Below are 21,127 nucleotides of genomic sequence, written 5' to 3' on the forward strand. Positions count from 1 at the left end.
CAGGTAAACATTTTGTGATTAAAATATAAAATCAACAATTTTAGATTAAAAGTTTTTAAAATCTTACCAAAAGTAATATAATACAGTTTAACATTGCCATATTAGATGTTTATTCCTGTATTGCGTTGTAAAAAATGGTCGCAATATACTTGGTTTTATTTATTAATTGTTGTGATTAAAGGTAATGTCCTGTCAACTAAATAAGTATAAATCGCTATAAGAGGTCCAATATCGAATTTGGGAGTGACCATGATGTATTATTTCGCTGAACAACCCCTTAAATATCCTGTTCTATATGTGTCAAGTAGAGACGTTTAGACTGGGTTAAAGTGATAGATTTGACGTCATATCCGGTTGTCTTCTTTACTGTTCTAGGCCCTAATATGAAGAAAAAGTATTGTTTAAATCGCTAATGGTAAAAGAAGCAAATAATAATTTGACAATATTTGTATCTATAAAATTTGCTTTGATATTATTCAAAGATTGGATATTTTCTGTGTTATTGATCTTAAACGCATTGAACGTAAATTCAAACCACCCTTCGACACTACAAAACAATTCTATTGATTGAAAGGCAATATTGACGACTGTTATTGTTGAACTTGAATACTGTGACATTTTTTAAGAAAGTATAACCCTAGCATTGGATACAAGCATTGTTAGTGCATACAGACAGTCCTCAAAATACAATAAAACCCATTGCTTATTGTCACCAATCAACCTGGGCTGTCATAAAAATATGTCAGTGTATGTTTATTTCAGACTTCTTCGTCACATGTACTTTAAATGAGTTGAAAGAAAGTTTTCTAAGCTTGATGAGTATCGAAACAACAAGGAAATTGAGCTACAGCTAATTGACGTTCTATTTGCAGAGCTTGACTTGTTTTTTTAGTACGTATTCCCTCCGATGCCCGTGACCAAAACATCTGACTTTTATCGAAAGTCTATATCGAAAATATCAATCGGCTCAAATTATATTTGGGAACTAACGTCATGATATTAAAGATTTCACAATGAAAAGTGATATCAGCTGTCTAAAGGAGTAATTATGCCACGCCTTGCGCTTCCAACCATTAATGTTCAATATAATATACGTAGTTATTGTTACGTTATGTATTCATAATTTGAAATCTACTGTTGTTCAAGGAACAGCCAGTACAAGTTATACATTATACGGAATCTTCATCATCGCTCTCGCTTTCTGTCATCTGTTAAAGGTAATAGCTTCGTTCCATCAATCTGAAGCTAAGTAACTGAATATAGCGCTGTACTTGGTTAAACATAGGATCCAAATCAGATGGTACGAATCATGAATTCTTTAAATCACTTCTACACATTCCTAGGGTTGAAATGATTAATCTTATAAAATATAAGTATTTCTACTTATAATCTTATTCATTTTTTTTTTCAATTTTAATCTTTCTAGAACACAGGCCATAAAATTTGTAGATAGTAGAACGCGGACTGTACACTTTAGAACTTCACCTCTAGATCGTGTCAGCCGGGATATCTTTGTCAGAATATCTTTTCGTATCCTGAATACATGTATTACAGAAATTACATTAGATCACGTGACATTTTTTGCCTAATTATCATTATCGTCCGTGTTTCTAACGAAAAATAAACTACCCCAAGGAAAGATAACTCAACGTCTGGAAATTCTGAAAGTAAAATGAAGATTTTACTTTTTCTGCTCCCGGTTTGAGGAATGAAGCAGAACTTTGTCTAAATAGTGTCATTAACCTTCTTTGTTTTAGATTTACAATTTACCGACAATAATTCTGTTATTGTTATCACTACTTTTACTTTTTTTTTTATCTGCGCTGAATATAAACTTTAAAGTTAAATTTTTTGCTAATTGCTTTAATAGCTTATGTAGGGTCAATTATAGATTAAATTCTTGGAATACTGCTTCATGCCCATTAACAATAATTAAAATTGATCTTTTTAATGGACTTTAATTGTTTGAAGTCTGGATTTGATTTAGTATTCGATAAACCTTTTACGAATGCTTAGGTTGGGGTTGATCCTTTTTCACGCAGAATGAATGGCAGACTTTTTAGTTTCATATTTGGAAGTTTCATTATATTAGGTACATCTAAGCAATGTTTCGTTCCAGGCAAATATTTAATGGACATAACAACAAGCCAAAAACTAGACGAAGTTCCGTTCGCCTCGTTCAGTGCTGCTGGACCGTTAGATTGTTATAGCAAGTGTCGTTTGTATGTTTTGTGCCAGTCTCTGAATTTCAACGCGGCCTCTCATCAGTGTGAATTATTACCAGTATTTGATGGTAATTTTGTTTCAAATGTTAGTTACAGTTTCATTGATGTTCGTTTCTGGAATAGTAATTTTCTGAATAGTTGCTCTGAACATAACTGTCCAAACAATACTTACTGTCAAGAAGATGGTTCAAATTTTGTATGTAAACCATTTGGTTGTATTGGTGTTCCGGATGTCAGCAACGTCAATGCCGAGTCATTTAGACAAAATGTAATCTGGAATATTAATGACATAATATCTCGACCATGTAAAGCAGGTTATTATTCTTCACTATCGCCTTTCTGCAACAATACAGGCGGCTGGAGTCCATTCCTTTGTCTCTCAGATGAAAGCGAGGACGATGACTAGAATGAATAATCCCCCAATTTGTGTTAATTTGAATGATGTGGACAATCGGCAATCCTCAGCGGTTTCCGTAAATGTAACTGTTTAGACAATGAATAGTAGATTTCGTTGTGTCTTCTGAGTCAACATCCTTTACTTTTACGTTTTACTTTACTAACTTATGCATTTAATCCATATCTCACGAATTTTGTTTTTATTGGCCCTTGTTTACAGCCACTTGACTAAGAACTGATATTTGGTATTAGAACACATGACATGATTGTAACAATATTGGCAAAGTTCCGGTAAATAATGATTGCAATTCATTACCGACGACGGGACGGGCGTTTTTTTTCATGTTCGTCCCGATCTGCAACAGTCAAAGATATCGTTGCGGTGGCCATAGAACTTTTTAATGGAACTTTTAGCTCCGAAAAGATGTTACCTTGCTGTGGAAACCTGGTGATTCATAGTTTACTTTGGTGTTTGTTATCTATGTATAAATATGTAATGATATGTGTTTTAATTTATCTTCAGTGAGAAATCCAATAATATAAAGTGATGGAATAATATTACATTCATTTTTTTAGATTACTGAATTGGGGAATAAATATAATACTGTAGATAAAAAAATTGATAAGCATTTAGCTGAAAAAAGCTGTTGATCAAAACGCTGTCGGGACCTAAAGTTAGGGGCACACGGTGCAATTTTACCCGATCGCGGAGAAGTTTAAAGTCGCTCAAAGAATGCAAATCGCTCGATTATATTCGACGATGGATCTGTTCGCTGGCAAATTTTCGTGTCCGGTCGGTGCATTTTGTAGAGCGAGCGACCAATCGGACGTGATGTTGATGAAAATTGGAAAAATTCCACAGAGCGGTGTGCGCTCTCAAAATTCACCAGTGGTCTACATATCAATACATGGTCAACCAACTCTACAAATTCGGTGCTACTCATTCTAAAACATTGATCTTATTTTAGTTCCATGACTGAATAACGATATTCATCGAGTTGCCTCCGCAGAAAAGAGACAGGCCCGACTGCCCACACCCCCACTTTCAAATTGTTCTTTTTTTTTTTACATAGAGTGGCTCCGCTAGACAATTCTGTGGCCCTTGCTCGGCCCTCTCACCTGGCGTTTCTTAGAAACGCCACTGTTACCTATTCATCTACAATTTAGGATCACACATTGTCGATTCAGCAAGACGTATACAAAGCGTTTGAAATTAATTGTCGAAAACGCTGCCGTTCGTTGAATAATTTATGGTTCGTTGGTATAAGCCATAATAAGAGGAAAACGTGTGAAATAACTTGTAAAAAAATTTGATGTAGGTACGCACAATATACTCAAAACGTATTCTTGACCTATGAGTTACGTGCTCATTTACGATGTTTTTTCACTTTCAGTTACCGTATACAGGCATGGCCAATTGACATCTATTTTACCATCTCTCCTAAACGCTGTCTATAAGCCTTATACTTATAGCTGTAAGTCCTGTTAGTGTATATTCCACGTTTGCGGGACGTAAACTCACCAAAAAAACGTATACGAGAAACGCCAACGTATTCTTCACACGTCATCATTGTTTGACAGGAATATAAGGGGAACTGGCGTTATGAAGACGCCCTGATTTAGTCGAATTAAAACAAAATCGATAATTCACCGGTTGCCAGAGTTTTGATACGCTGACTTATCGTCGGCTAAATTGTGTGACTGGGCCACAAGTAAATAGTTTAATTTCAATGAGACGAAGATAAGAATAAAGAGATTAAACGCACCTACTTTGTTCAGATATATAATCGTTTCTGAGATCTAGTTCAAAGAGGTGTGGAATTTCAACTCAAGGAAAGGCCATGTTTCTTTTAGTATTGTTGGTGAGTTTTTAATTTGTCAAATATTTGACAAGTTTATTACTAGATACTCCTTCATTTCGTTCGCATGATCCTAGTTGGTTCAGTTAAGTGGTTAAATGATGACATGATCCCATGATGACAAACCAAACGAGCGATCACAAAAAACACCCCCATGTCAGTAACACCATGGCAGAATTGTAAAAGCATATGTCTTGGCCATGTAGAATCATGGGAAGATATATGTGATGAGCCTACTTTAACCCCGCGTAAGAAAAGGAAACATCACCTTATTACAAAAATATTGTTACCTTTCTCTAGAAAATCTTCAAATTATAATTTTAAAGGCACTGTCGGTTATTGGTGGTGAGGCAGCTACCATTTGTAAAACATCAAGCGAATGTGGGTATGACGAATGTTGTATGATGGTCATACCACTGAGGGGAAAAAGAGCTACAGATTATGGATATTGTACACCAAATGGCAGGGACAAACAAAGTAAGCCTCACCGAGGGTAGTTTTCACGGAAGATAACTCCTCGTCTGATGGAGAAACAGCCTTGTTACTCCCTGCTGAATATCAAAAGACAACAACGACATTATCAAATTGAATGGATATTATGATGAGTACTGCAGGAGGTGTCGCTAGTTTTGTTGCGGTAGAATAATTGGTTGATAGTTACTTCCTACCATTACCTTATTAATTTTGTCCGCTTATGGAGTTTCTCTAATAGATTGCGATAAGCTTTACAGGTTTTCTGAAAAGGATTACATTTAGATAGCCTATGCTTATCCTTGTGATTAATTTAAAATCATTGGGCTTTCAGAATGTTATATTAATAATGCCTTTAGCGCTAATGGTAGACATGCTAATAGTTGCCCATGTGGTAATGGGTACCAGTGTGTAAGTTCAGGGTACAGAGAGATACCACAAGGAGAAGTTGGTAAGATGCTTGAATATTCACTTCTGCATTTTGAAATAGTGGTGGAAGTGCCATTTTGAAACTAATCCAAATGTCAAGCCAAAATGTATCGTTACATATGCAGGAAGTATCACATTTTTATTCGATTACCATCTTAACTTCTAGGGCCCATATGGAAATAAGACCAGAATAATGCGTAGTTATTTGTTCAATATTGTTGATAAGGAATACATTTGTAATGAGTGGGGTAATACCATTGGGGTATTTTATATGATCTCTTCAGTCCCAAGGAACGAGTAAATAATCTCGGTGAGAATTTGGAGAGACCATAAACCAAAGTTATGTGTCCTTTGAACCACTTTTATACGCCCACATAGAATGTGGACGTATATTTCCGTCGCCCCGCCGTCGATCCGTCCGTCCAAATTTCTTGCAGGCACAATAGAGTCTATAATTATTAACCGATCTTAAAGGAATAGAACGTCTTAAAATACACTAACATGTAACAACCGGAGAAGTACACAAACAAAGTTAATTTTTATATTTTTGATCGAAAATTCGTCGCCATTTGCAAACAAAACCTTCTGCGCTTGTTCGTAGTCTCGAAATTCTTTTCCCAGACGCCAAGAAACCATTCACGAGAAAACATCGACCTCGTTTCAATTATAATTGGAAACTTGGAAACGATTCCTCGGTGGCCAGTTAAATTTATAGAAACTGTAAAAAATGGGTTTAGATATAGTTTCACGCCTAATTAGCGTAATTCTTCACGTAGAAAATAAAGTGGTCTATTCCTTTCAGCGTTTTATAATTAATTATTTGATTTTGTGGATTTACCGGATTATAGAGGGATTTTGATGTATACATCAGGTGCGTCCACTGATGGATATATACTGTTATTGGCCAAGTTTGAGCGAAATTGAAATTTTATGTTCATTCTAAGACGTTCTATTCCTTTAATGAAACTTGGTATGAATGTATATATTGATGAGATGATGTTATAATAATCGGATGAATGGTTATTGCCTTGTAGGCACGATAGAGTCTACAGTTTTTATCTGATCTTGATGAAACTTGGTATGCATGTATGTATTGATGAGATCTCAGTCATGTCCGATATTAGTAATAATCGGATGGTTTCAGACTTATTGCCCTTGACTTAGTAAAAACGCGTCAAATTTGCCTTGCAGGCACGATAGAGACTACAGTTTTTATCCGATCTTGATGAAACTTCGTATGCATGTATCTATTGATGAGATCTCAGTCAAGTTTGAAATTGGTAATAATCGAATTAATGGTTTCATAGATATTGCCGTTGTGTGTTTGAATTTGATTATTATGTGGTAATAGGTTTTGAATTGACTTATATGTTTATAAGATCATTTGAAAATTCATTATAGAGGCACTACAAACTTAATTATCGTTATCATTCCTAACAGATGGTAGTGGGCGTATGTTACCTTGCCTGGCAAACTATCTTTTCAATATGATGTGAAATCTTTTCCAGTGACATTCGACTTTGATTTTAGTTAATTGTTATGACAATGTATATATTCATAATTCTTTTATTCCCATTTTTATACGCCGTGTCCGTCCTTCCTTTCCTCTGTAATTGTTCGTAAACACTTTAGAAGGCACTATATTATTGACGAATTTTAGCCAAGGAAGAACCCTATTGAAAATCAGAAATATTGAAACTATATGAGTTAGCTTTTAAAAACTACAATGCACAATTCTTGACGGATTTTGAAGAAATGATGAACCATATTGAAAATCAAAGTAATTGAAAAAATGTTTTTGCGCTTTTTCTCGTAAACACTTAAAAAGGCACGATTCTTGTCGGATTTTGACAAAACGTAGTAATAACAATCAATATCATCCAAAAATTCGAAAGTGTCTGATTAAAGGATGAATATTTCATACTGGTGATTGTTACTGTACTGCAAATTATTCTTATTTAAAATCAAAGCTGCCAGGGGGTGTATATTACTTTGCCAGGCAAGCTATTTGTTAATGTACAGGCCAATGTACCGCAGTGCAACAGAAGGGAAAACGACAAGATCCAGTTAATAAAGGGTGTTCCAGTGGTAAAGACTGCGGAATGGATGAATGTTGTGTATCTAGGGTGCGACCACTTGGCAAGAGATTCTTTCTTGGCAGTACCAATTCTGGTGTCTGCACTAAACTCGGTACTAAAGGATCGGGTAAGCTTTCCAATTATTGAATTTCCTTGCTCACATAAATAGACATGTATTTTCACTTTCATCGGGCGTAGACTGGTAAAAACTTTGAAACGCTCGTTTCAAATGTGCACAACCATGAGGATGATATGTATTTCAAAATTTTCAGTATTGCAAAAAATTAGTTTATTTTGGGAACTTCTTGGCCTTCATAGACGGTTACGCCCCTGGCTTAACACAACTCTTGCTATGTAACCCTTTGCTTACAGGATGCCTTGTTAAAATGGAATCGAAAAGACCCCTGACTCAAGTTTTTCAATGCCCATGTTCCACTGGATATTTTTGTAAAAGCTCCCACCAATTTGATATTCCATTAGGAGAGATGGGTAAGATCTCGTACAATACGTTGAACATTTAAAATAATGTTACCTCTTAAAATGGAAATAAAAGTCTCACAGTCTCAATCTTGGTCAATAAGTCTATTCATCAGTGGGCACCATGACTGAAGAATAGGATCTCTAAATAAGACGATATATCCATTAAACTAAGCATGTTTCTAAATTATTTCGTTTAAAGAATTATTACTTTGTTTTATGGAATTTTGACACCCAGTAAGTGCACTAGTGAACGAAGACTCATTTTAACGTTTCTGTAAATTTCCCGAATCAAATTAACCTGTGGTTATGAAATATATACCGATATTGGTGATGCTAATATCATTGTGCAACACTTTCGTCTAAATTAAATATTTTTGGTCGGGTTGACTGATGCAATGATCACTCATGAAATCGAGTCTAAAGTCAGAAAGCTACCATGGTCTTTTAGCCTTGCCTCATATTCTGACGCTATGTTATGAAGGGGGTGTCACACAGGAATATTATTGATAATATGTTTCTATCATTATCTTTAAAATATATTTATAGGAGTCTGTACAGCCTAGATTTTTTAAATGGTGAAATATTAAACTAGTCAGCTTCATCTCAACTTATTTCATTAGGTTTCTCTATTAAATATCGATATATTACAACACGTTTGTATTACTTTCAACTGTACATTTGTATAATATTTCTACAGAGCACCGTGTTGACCTTGATGAATGGAATGTCTGCATTGTTGACACTTTAGAATGATCGTTAAAGTCGATCTTGTCTGGCAATTTTCGTTTTGGTGATGTCTTGGCATAGGTGCAGTGTCATCTATTCCAGATTTTACTAATGAAGCTACTCATCACGCCTGGATCTTGTGGACCTTGCAAGGGAATAAATAATTACCAAGTGTGGTAAAAATTGGTCGTAACACAGGAAAAGGTGTATAGGTATTTGAAAAAAATGTACATGTAAAATTAAAACTCAAAAGAGTAGGCCAACAATACTGTGTTGGTAAAAACGTGGCCTCTTGTGCATTTCACGGCGTTGCCTGCCATCATAGGTCCCATTTATATTTGCAGAATACACCAATTTTCGATTAGGCGTCTGTGGTTTCTGCTATTCTATTAAAACTAATTGTTAAATGATGTCACTTATACCACATAAGGCCTTTCACGAATAGTTTTAGAGGAATTGCAGGAAGCCACAATCGAGGATTGGAATGGTAAAAAAACTGTGTATCAGTGAACACTGATACCCATAAAAAGATTAAGATCAAATACAATAGAAACGAACGGTCAAACGGTAGTGAATTTCAAGACAGATTTTACATTTTCATAACACATATAATTTCACCTATTTCAACAAACCGATATGGGCAAATTTCAAGGGGCCATAACTTGAAAAACCAAATAATTAACATTATAAATCAATTCTAGAACACACAAAATTTCATCAAAATTGTAGTCAGCAACACATTTACATGTTCGCCAAAAATTTACTATATTTTCGAATAACATTGAGCACATAATTTATCAATAAAATGTTTCTGCATAAAGCTAATCAAGTTTCACCAAAATCGGATCAAACCGATAACAGGTTAGCACTTATTATACAAACTAATTTGACGCATGTTAAGCTATGTTAAAGGAAATAATGCAAACGCCATTCATCTAAAAATCGCGTAAAGGACATGGTTCGCCATACGGGGGTGTGGGGTTGAATTGGTCTTTAGAAGTAATTGAACAAACTTTATATTTATTTCAAACAGACAACACATGTAAGAAGAGTGTTATCTTCATAAGGAGGACATGGTAGTGATCCACATTGTGCTCTCACTGGATACATTAATTTACCATCATTATTAGTATTAGTTCCGTTGATCTGTGGGTTATCATCAAGACAAACATACTGAGACGCCCCAGCATGATTGTACCTCTCACTGACCAACTCTCCATGGTATGCTTTCTGCCATCCTTGATAACATTCTGTTCTAGCTGGTATCATTAATACTGTAGAAAACTGGTTTGTTCGACATACAGCACATGGTACTTTATAATTCAGTAGTGGCTTTGGAACCTCTTGATATTCTGAGCCATACATATATCCCAATTCGGACCATTAAAATGTTTATTTACATTCCATGTTGGATCTGGTGGTAGATAAACATATTCTGCTGCTCCTCCAGTATGTGAGTAAGATGATCCTCCAGTTATACCTAGATATAAACATATAGATAAACACGTTAAGTCTCATTACCTTATTACTGGATAATATTTCTAAAGAATTATGTCATTAATACGTTGGAACAGTTTCGAGGCAGTGTGTATCGGAATTCCTGAACTGGTGATACATTGCATTGATAAAACAAATTTGTATTTCAACCTATACGAATGACCACTTCTGCCCTAACAATCTGTAACTTCCTTAAATCAAATGCAAAAATGTTAAAGAAATTTCTCTATAAAAGTTATTAATGGTTATTAATCTTTGTAATATGAAGTATCAGGATGAAAATGAATTAATGAGATTTATCTTAATAGAAACTGTATTTTGAGTTACTTCCCTTTTCTTCCTAAATTTGATAAATGTAGTGCAATGGAAAACTTTCTCTAATTAATCAAAAGGGATTAAAGTGATATGTCGATAGAGTCTACACCTATATGATTAGATTTTGATAAAAATTTGGTGCAAATTTGCAAAATTCGGCACAAACTGTGTGCTCCAAATTGGATTGTTTAAACTGCTATGATATGGGTTATTTTTGCTAAATTCTAAAACTGAAAACCCGAGCAAAATGCGCCTTTTGAGCCGAGTATTTACTGTTTGCTCATTTGCAATGTGCCAGTATACGTTTTGAAAAAATATTCCAATTTATAACAGTTTCTGCATTATAGGCGACATAAAATCATATTTTTGGGGAAATTACGAAAAAAAGGTGCGTTCGATTACCAGGTAACGATTCTTTAGAAATAATATTGTCAAAAAGACAAAAAATATATACTCAAACATTAAAATCGTACCTGAATATACTAACTGAGATACGTTTCTTGGACAATCTCTTCGACCCCACCTAGTAAATATACTACCAGTTTCTTTAGAAGCCGAATCTATAAGATATAAGAATAATGTTATATAAGTCGGATATGTTCGTCGATATTATTACCCCGTAAAGACAAACTAGACTTTGATGTTCATTGTTTCTTGAACTTCTATGTTACTATGATATTGCAATCGTGAACTAATCACATCATTACATCATAGCAAAGCGCGACCGGAACAATCCTATCGGAATGTATGTGATCAGCCTCTGAAAGAAAATCAAAACGAGACACCAGAAATTTACAAATATTGAACAGACCGCCTACGAAAAAACAAACCGGTTCAGAGAAACTTCACGATCAGCTATAAACGGATTGCACACCAGTGGGAATGTGGCATTTGTCTTGAGTAAGACCTATCAACACCATTATTTTGGAAGAACGATTAGTATCGATCCGTCGCTTGTTAAACAAATATTCAAACTTACTAATTAAGGTCGGCGGTTGCTCTTCTCGGTCGTCGTCTACCTTTTCTAGATCAATTTTCATCTCCAAATCTTTAATTTTGGTATTCTGCTCTAGAATCTTGATGTCTTGATCGGCAAGTATGGTATTTTGATCTGAAATCTTGACATATTGAACTGCAAATTTGGTATTTTGTTGCGCGATTTTTGTATTTTGTTGAGCAATTCTTGTATTTTGCTCGGCAATCTGAACTCTTAAATCTGTAATTTCATCTATGGTAACTGCTCGTGAATTTTGTTGTAGTGACTGTTTATCCTGTACATTAGGAGTTGTTGAGAATTCCTGGCATGAAACATTGACAACAGAAAATAGTAGAATACTGTATAGTAGAAACATTGTGAACATTTAAAGTTGAGATCGTTGATATGTTTTCATATATACATTTAAGATAGCTTGCTAGACAAGGTAAAGTTGTCAACATTTAAACAACGAAATTCTGGTATCAAATATTAAATCATATCATCCATTATATTACATGTATTGCAGTCTATAATCTATAAATATTAGAAACATCTGCGTAAATTGATGATATCTGGTTGGATTGTTGGTTGTGGTTTGGATTGAATACCGACAAAAATCTGGAAATATCTTGGTAGGTGATATTACAAGATATTACAGATACATTAAATAATTCAGAAACAATGGAACAAATGGTATATATTTGATTATACAGAAGGCCTAGACTTAATTTCAATCATAACCGCTCGACAGAACTGAAACACGGTTGAACTGCCGCCTGGCGGTGATCTATCTCCAAATTTAGCCCGATAAGCTATCTGGATTATGCCGGACAATATGCTCTAATATGATTGTTTGAGGATACTTGCAAGGTTCACATGGAAAGTGAAAGTGGTGAAGACACTATGGGTTTTTCACTGCGACCACTGTATGCAATTAGCTCAAGGTCAGACCAACAAGAATGAATTCTTCCTCCTTGATGGCGGTTAGTATCTGTACCAAAGCCGTCGGTGTTCAGGCTACCTCCATATCTTTAGGTGGGCGTATAATAAGGGAATTTCCCTTAGTTTTCTCCTCAATCTAAGGTGTTGTAATGAATATGATGTAACTAATACCGCCGACTTTATAAATGAATAGGCCTAGGTCGACATTGACAATACTGAAATAATACTCTTGCTCCCATTTCGCGAAAAGTAAAATCTTACCATAAAAAAACTTTTTATATGAAGAAATACTACACTACACAAACAATGAAAGGCCCTTGAAATGCAAATCACATAAAAATATTTCATTGTCACGAAAACATTCATTAGATATAGTGAGAGATAAATCTTGTTTAATTTCAACCCAGTGACGGATTTTGGACATGTTGGGCCGTAGGCAAACGAACGGCAGAGGGCCTAATTTCTCATTTTAGGGAGGGGGCATGGTGTGATTACAAGTTTGCGATATCGGCATTCATCACCATTAGGCTCAAACAATTTAGTCGATTGTAACACATCACGCTCCTAGTAGGGCAATTTTCCATGGGCCTGTTGAAATTTATTAACTGTTTCATAATTTTTACTCTTACAAAATTTGTCATGGGTCGAAAGGCAGCTGCCTAGTTTGCCTATAGGTTAATCCGCCTCTGCTTCAGCCATTTTGATTATTATAATTCAAATCCATATACATGCAACGTGGTTTGCTGGAATAATGAGGAAAGATCGCGGTCACCAAACTTTCACACACCGCCACAACCGCAATTTAAGCGACAAGCACATGTCATTATGCTAGTTTTCAAGGTTCTAACCGACTTTGATACGGAACCCCTCAATAAATAGGTCATGATAATGAAGATATTCGATATTCTTCTCCGTGCGATACGCTTAGCCTCCGTTAAGATTTTGGATAGAAATAGGACCGTAGCTGTTTTGAGTGTGAATTGTTAGCTTAGTTTTTTTAATTATCTTTTCAACTTCCCTGTTGGCTATCACCTTACTTCACTCTAATAGTTTTTTATGTCTACTTTAGACTATTTTTAAATAATATTGATGTAAATTATCGAATAACATCATAAATTATACCTAAAAGAAATATTTTTAAAATTTATTTCTGACGCATGGGGCCTATATTTCAGTAATAGATCAATCATAAGAATCAAGTAATTTAAAAAATTAATCAATTAATTGAGATATCATCTTTTTAAAAAGATCTTACGCCAAAACATTAGCGAAAAGTATATATAGGAGGCATTTTTTTTCATCTCAGCATATTAATAAGGACCCGGTTCAAGAGCAATAACTTGAATAACTGAACTAGTTTTCATGATCGACAACTCTCAAAAAATTGTATCTAAAATTTGTACAACTTGTATTCAAATTGTAAAATTCATCCGCAAACAGCTAATCAGGTTACGTTAAAATCGAATCAAAATTAAATCAAAACTGTGAAAGTGCTGAAGAGATTTTTGTCGTATTATGAACAAGCTGGGGTCAATATTAAACTAGTTTTATACTGCATCCAATTCGGCATCTATCGTCTTTGTGTCATTATTCTACTGGCGGACATGGACAACAATAAACGTTATTGTGCTTATAATAATCTATTTCAAACAGACAACACATGTAAGAAGAGTGTTATCTTCATAAGGAGGACATGGTAGTGATCCACATTTTGCTCTCACTGGATACATCAATTTACCTTCATTATTAGTATTAATTCCGTTGATCTGTGGGTTATCATCTACACAAACATACTGAGATGCTGCTGGATGATTATAATATCCACTGACTAACTCCCCATGGTATGCTTTCTGCCAGCCTTGATAACATTCTGTTCTAGCTGGTATCATTAATACTGTAGAAAACTGGCTAGTTCGACATACAGCACAAGGTGGTTTATAATTCCCAATTGCCTTTGGAATGTTCTCATATTCTGAACCATACATATATCCCCAATACTGACCATTAAAATGTTTATTAACATTCCATGTTGGATCTGGTGGTAGACAAACATATTCTGCTGCTCCTCCAGTGTGTGTTATATAAGATCCTCCAGTTATACCTGGATATAAGGCGATGAAATGAATTATACACAGAGAGACACCTACGATATTTTATAGAGTTGCAATAGGATAAATTAAAACAATCTGCTATTATTTTCATGCGAATTATTTACATATTCTTAAAATAAACAATACTGCTTATTTATCATATAAATATTAAAACGTACCTGAATAAACTAACTGAGATACATTTCGTGGACAATCTCTACGACCCCATCTTGTAAATACACTACCACTTCCTTTAGAAGCCGAATCTAAAAAGTATGAGTTTAGGTATATTTTGTTGGTTGTGTTCATAAATAATGTTAATTAATGTCCCCATCTTGTAAATATACTACCAGTTCCTTTGCAAATTGAATCTATAAAAAATATACCATTATACTAAGATTACATAGCGTACAGTGTTCAATGTGTAATACTTTAATTATAACTAGATAACTTACTGTTTGATGGTGGTTGAAGAGTTTGGTTGCCCTTCTTTTCCAATTCCTTTATTTTTAGCCCCAAATCTTTAATTTTGGTATTCTGTTCTAATATCTTGATGTCTTGTTCGGCAAGTTTAATATTTTGATCTGAAATTTTGGCATTTTGAACTGCAAATCTTGTAAGTTCCTGAGCTAATGTGGTATATTGTTGAGCAAGTCTAACATTTTGGTTCTCGATTAGTGTATTTTGCTGGTTAATTTTATCTCTTAAATCTGTTATATCATCTATAGTAACTGCCCATGAACTTTGTTGTAGTAACTGTTCATCCCCTACTTTAGGAGTTGTTGATAATTCCTGGCATGAAACATTGATAACAGAAACTAGTAGAATACTGTATAGTAAAATCATTTCGGCCTTTTCAAGTCGAATGGTGGTTTTCGGCATTCTCACTTCACTGCGACGTTTCCATTTTTATAATAAATGCTTATCACGAGGTAAATGATTTATTAACAGAAATAAGCCCACTAATTGAAACCACAAATTCTACTTTAAAGAAAAAGGTCTTTTATCTGACTTTTATTAGCTCTTTTTTCAAACAAATATGTTTGCTAAAGTTTAAAAAATCAAATGATATGCATGTTGTTAAGAAATTTATATTTTATGCTTTCATATTTTATAGCATATATCATTAGACATTGATATTTGAAAAAAATGAATGATTTATACACATTCACTAATCGAAATCCTTCTAGAATTAGCCCGACAAATAACTGAACATCATTATGTCACGTCCGACAAACTCATTTCAGAGTACCCGGTCAATAGCTAAGGCAGTAGAAGAACTTCAGTAACTGACAGCCTGAAGACTGTGTGAGATTTTTAAGTAACCTGTGTAAGATTAAGTCGACTAAACTTTCCTATCTGGAGGGTTATTGGGTTCTCTCTGTTTATAGTTGAAAGAGTTGGTTCTTTACATGATGTCGTTTGCTTGGTTACATCGAACAAATGGTGGTCGTGGGTTCTAATCGTTCTATCCAGTGATTAACCATGGATAAATATAAGATAGCTTGCCAGACAAGGTAACATACGCCCACTAACAGCTGTCAGAAATGATAACAAAGTCTGATGTGGTTTAATATGTGAAACTAATCATCCTATCATCCTCATACCAACTTCATCAAAAAACGAATAAAAAATGTAGTCTCTATCAGGCCTACAAGCCAAATTAAACGCATTGAACTTATTCAAGGGTAATAACTCTAAAACAGTTCATCCGATGTTACCAATTTAGAACTTGACTGAGATCTCATCAATATATACATGCATACAAAGTTTCATCTTGATCAGATAAATCATGTAGTCTCTATTGGGCCTACAAGACAAATAAGACGCATTGATTTAATTCAAGGGCAATAACTCCAAAATCATTCCTCCAATTATTACCATTTTGAACTTGAGATCTCATCAATATATACATTGATTTTAATCAAAGATATGTTTTTTTAAAAAAACATTGAATTATAAATCTAAAAAATAAAAACACATATTATACAAACTAAATAAAATCATTGACTGTATAATGAAGAGAAAGTTTATATAAGATATTGAGACTTATATATACACTAAATTATCATTGAATAGTTAAATGTATAGATTCCTAGAAATTTCAGGATAGATTTTAAAATATCATTCATTTAAATCAAGTCATTCTTAAAAGGATAAAAAAAATTATTGACAGTAACAAATATAACAAAATATAATACGACACTAATACCATCAATATTTCATTATTGATAACATGTTATTCATATGAAAAGATGAGGACAGGTTTTAAGAACATTGATTTAAATTAATTAATAGCTTTCCTGGATTGACTGTTTATAACACTTGTATTTATGTACACCAGAGTCAAACTATGTCATGTTATTTTGTTACCAATTCCGCCACATATAGTATAACAGTTTAATACTATTGAACAAGCTAATTTAGATTACAATGCCAGACAGAAAGCAAGATCCAGTTTGGGACTTTTTTTTTAGAAGAATAGCAACTAAGAGCGGGAAATGCTCTGGAGCTTAGAAGTGTGATGGAACCAATAGAGCACAACCACAGTCAGAAACTGATGATAATGGTAACATTGTTCATGTAGAAGAATACGGCCCTATCGCCCATCTACCAGTGATGACCCAATACTTTTTGAGGGGCATTTAATTTAAAATTGAACATATATAACAGTTTATAGACACTAGTTTGCATCTTTGCCATAACTTTATAATGCGGAGGAGCTAATTGACACATTTTGGTTTAACAAAAACCAATTTAAGACAGTTCCACAGTATAAAAAAAACAAAAATCTGATTTAAAAGTATAATATAGAATAATATAAGAATACAAAATGGCGACATAGTAATTCTTAAACTATATATAGCGTATCTTTAGAATATGAAATATTGTACAAATTATATATTTATTTCAAACAGACAACACATGTAAGAAGAGTGTGATCTTCATAAGGAGGACATGGTAGTGATCCACATTGTGCTCTGACTGAGTACATTAATTTACCATCATTATTAGTATTAGTTCCGTTGGTCTGTGGGTTATCATCAAGACAAACATACTGAGATGCAGCAGGATGACTATAATATCCACTAACTAACTCCCCATGGTATGCTTTCTGCCATCCTTGATAACATTCTATTCTAGCTGGTATCATTAATACTGTAGAAAACTGGCTAGTTCGACATACAGCGCATGGTACTTTATAATTCAGTAGTGGCTTTGGAACCTCTTCATATTCTGAACCATACATATATCCAAAATGCGGACTATTAAAATGTTTATTAACATTCCATGTTGGATCTGGTGGTAGACAAACATATTCTGCTGCTCCTCCAGGATGTGTATAGTGTGATCCGCCAGTTATGCCTGGATATGATATAAATTGCTGAAATAGACAGTGGCGAGCAAAGGGGGGGGGGGGGGGGGGGGGGGGTCTCATTGACAAGGAATGAATCAAAATGTTTTGCGTGTTTTGTTAACGATTCCACAGAAATCCATATATTGCATATTGCACGACTGACATCAAAACTACCGTATAAAACATTAAAAACCTACCTGAATATACTAACTGAGATACATTTCTAGGGCAATCTTTACGTCCCCATCTTGTAAATATACTACCACCTCCTTTAGTGGAATCTAACAAAAATAGTATAGGTTTGTTCAAAAATTATATTTATATCAATATTGTTCATTAATAACAACTTCGTTTTCCGAAAGAAACCCGTAGTTATTTCAAGACATGGCTTTGTCCGGAAAACTGTTAATCATCATCGCCATCTTAGATTTTTGCAGCCATCTTGGATTGGGTTTATTTTTGATAGGGTTCATCCTTGGGTGATAAAAATTAATTTCACGAAGTTTCGTCTAAACCCGTTGAGAATTGTGCCTTCTAGAATGTTCACCAGCTAAAAATTTAATGCGTCTTCAAGAAAAGGCAATAACTCATTTTCGACTTTCAATAGGGTCCATCTTTGTGTGATTACAAACACTCACACATAAAGTTTCATCAAAATCTGTCTAGAATTGTACCATATAGAGTTTTACGTGCAATTGAACGACAGCCCTCTTGAACGTTCGTCAATTTAACGTTTTGAACGAACTCGAACGTCAAGTTAGGTCGTTTTTTATCTTGTAAATCTACTGAAGTGGCTACATTTATACATGAAAAATACGAGCTTATAACAGCTAATAAAAAAAGGAACGAAAGTTTAGTCTGAGTTTGGTCTATGTTTAGATGGATAAGATAATTCTGGACACACATGGCAAAAACGTATAAAAATCAGAATTTTAGATTTATTAAAATTAAAGTGGTGGTACATTTGGGGACGCTAACCACTTTTCTAGGAGGCAACCAGTGAGCTAGATTTTCCATTTGTGGGACGTGTTAAGTTAACTTTAGTCTCTCTCTGATACTCTGTACTAAAAGTCGAAGAAATTACGTCAAGTGTAGTTCATTTCGATTAGCTCCCGCCATTTAAATAATGAAATGACTTGCAAGGAATTACCACCGGCATTCAAGGTTATGTATCTATCCTTAAAACAATTTCTATGTATTGTTTTTCATTTTTGGTTGACCAATAAAATTTATAAATATTGACTTACCATTCATTGATGGTGGTTGATTTTCTCTATCGTCTTCCTTTTGTAGTTCTTTAATTTTCATCTCCAAATCTTTAATTCTGTTATACTGTTCTAGTATCTGAATGTCTTGTTCGGACAGTTTAGTATTTTGATCTGAAATCTTGACATTTTGAACTGCAAATTTTGTATTTTGTTGTGCGATTCTTGTATTTTGCTCGGCAATCTGAACTCTTAAATCTGTAATTTCATCTATGGTAACTGCTCGTGAATTTTGTTGTAGTGACTGTTTAGGATTTGTTGATAATTCCTGGCATGAAACATTGATAACAGAAACTAGTAGAATACTGTATAGTAGAATCATTGTGAACATTTAAAGTTGAGATCGTTTGTGTGTTATCTTAAATATATTCAAGATAGACTTCCAGGCAAGGTAAAATCAACAACTTTTAAAGGTATAGTATTCCAGATTTTCGTTACTTAAAACTGTTCATGTACTAGAAATGTACGAAAATTGCATAATTCCTTCAAAAATATCTCAAACTAGGAATTTCTTTTCCTATTTCCATAGGTGTCATTTCTATATATGGCAGTGTCTCATAAAAAGACGATTCGTCTTTTTAACTTTCGAACAGATAATTCTGGACACTTATAACAATGATACAGTCAGTGTCCCCGATGTAAAATTTTTTAAATCAAATAGTTTCTCGCGGTCAATCAAATTGATTTAAATGCATTAAACTTGGTCATTATAGGAGCAGTATGCAATAGTGTTGTTATAAAAAAACATTGTCAATTATACGTGATAAGATTCATACAATATCCTATTAACTTCTGTTTACACTTTATCAACCTGAAATTGCTTTAAAGGGGTGATTAAAAATGGAGCGTATTGCTGATTAAGTAGTTTGATCTTGTTTTGGTGATTGGCCTTATCACGGCTACATATTCGGCAGAATTCCCCTTTAATTCCACTATAACATATAAAGAAATGATTTTCAATATAAGCTTGGTTGTTTGTTGGTAGATATGAAATCGCAATTACGTGCAGTGTGATAGATTTTATATACAGATATCATTCATTATTGTCGCTTTTTATAAACTTTCATGGCGATTTACATAACAGTTCATTGTTAGAATTTTAATACTTAAATTGGACGATTATCACTGGTAAAGATCTTGTCTGACGTAAGAAGGGTATTTCCCTGTTGAAATTATAATGTGGTATATGTAAAATACCATGAAATGATACCGAAAGGTTGTAATTGACTATTTTATGGGCTCACTTGTGATAGAAATTCTTGCAAATATAACCATGGAATAAATCAGAAAGCAGAACACTTTTTATCTGGTGAGCATGTATTCTCAAAGCAGCGGTTCTCACTTGGTAAATGGGACGGCGAGGGACCCCTACCAAAATTACATTTAAAAAAAAATTCTAACCTGTGTAACCTGTAGTATATATTCCTCCATCTTACTCAATATTGAATAGTTTAGGTTAGTTATGTTTACCTGGTTTAATTTGACTCATAAATAATTATTTTCAAATTAATCCTAGCGTAATAAGTAAATGATCTCCACGGTCTTTTAGTTTTAGCGGGCAATTCTACGCCTTGCGTGACTACCTTGTTTAAACCATTATCTTACATGGAACTAATGACTCTGACACTAGCTTTATAGAACAGAATTTTATTCTCTTACATAAAAAGACATATAATGTATAATGTAGAATGTATAAGACACATTGTGTTTGACACAGATCTGTCAGCTTCCGAGCGATTTACGTGCAAAACTGCATACTGTTAATAATTATCTTTGGAAATGTTTTCGGGTGTAGAACAATCTTTGCTGAAGATTTTATTTTACATTATCATTAGAACCATCACACTATTCAAACACTGAGTTCTATAGTTCAATAACCACGCCTACAAGCCAAAATGTTCTAGTACAGCTTTTAATACCAACTTTTGATTGGTAAACTTAAATTAGCATGTCAAAATGTGCCCGAGTTTTATATTAATCATAAATGAGCAAATATTTCTTTATTAGTATCAAGTATCTA

The 21,127-nt window shown here is 34.0% G+C and overlaps 3 protein-coding genes across 3 annotated transcripts; 1 reads left to right on the forward strand and 2 right to left on the reverse strand.

The window, feature by feature from the left end:
* Positions 1–4,634: 4,634 nt before the first annotated feature.
* LOTGIDRAFT_152809 (hypothetical protein) lies at positions 4,635–8,501 on the forward strand (the record flags this gene model as incomplete). The annotated part of the gene is made up of 6 exons (XM_009053320.1): positions 4,635–4,728; positions 4,781–4,957; positions 5,286–5,402; positions 7,403–7,585; positions 7,831–7,947; positions 8,485–8,501. The coding sequence occupies 6 exons, from the start codon at positions 4,635–4,637 to the stop codon at positions 8,499–8,501; spliced, it is 705 nt and encodes a 234-aa protein (XP_009051568.1).
* A 1,183-nt stretch (positions 8,502–9,684) lies between these two features.
* On the reverse strand, positions 9,685–10,044 carry LOTGIDRAFT_103821 (hypothetical protein; the record flags this gene model as incomplete). Its single annotated transcript, XM_009053321.1, has 1 exon — positions 9,685–10,044. A coding segment is annotated over one exon (360 nt), but the record flags the coding sequence as incomplete, so codon positions are not given.
* A 3,973-nt stretch (positions 10,045–14,017) lies between these two features.
* Positions 14,018–19,386, reverse strand: LOTGIDRAFT_181676 (hypothetical protein). Its single transcript, XM_009053322.1, has 4 exons — positions 19,090–19,386; positions 18,040–18,123; positions 17,676–17,850; positions 14,018–14,320 (listed from the first exon to the last, which is right to left on the reverse strand). Exons 1-4 carry the CDS (start codon positions 19,148–19,150, stop codon positions 14,035–14,037), a joined length of 606 nt encoding a protein of 201 aa, XP_009051570.1. The 5' UTR covers positions 19,151–19,386; the 3' UTR covers positions 14,018–14,034.
* Positions 19,387–21,127: the final 1,741 nt, after the last annotated feature.

This window comes from Lottia gigantea (genome assembly GCF_000327385.1).
Source record: "Lottia gigantea unplaced genomic scaffold LOTGIsca_2, whole genome shotgun sequence".
Classification (NCBI taxonomy): domain Eukaryota; kingdom Metazoa; phylum Mollusca; class Gastropoda; family Lottiidae; genus Lottia; species Lottia gigantea.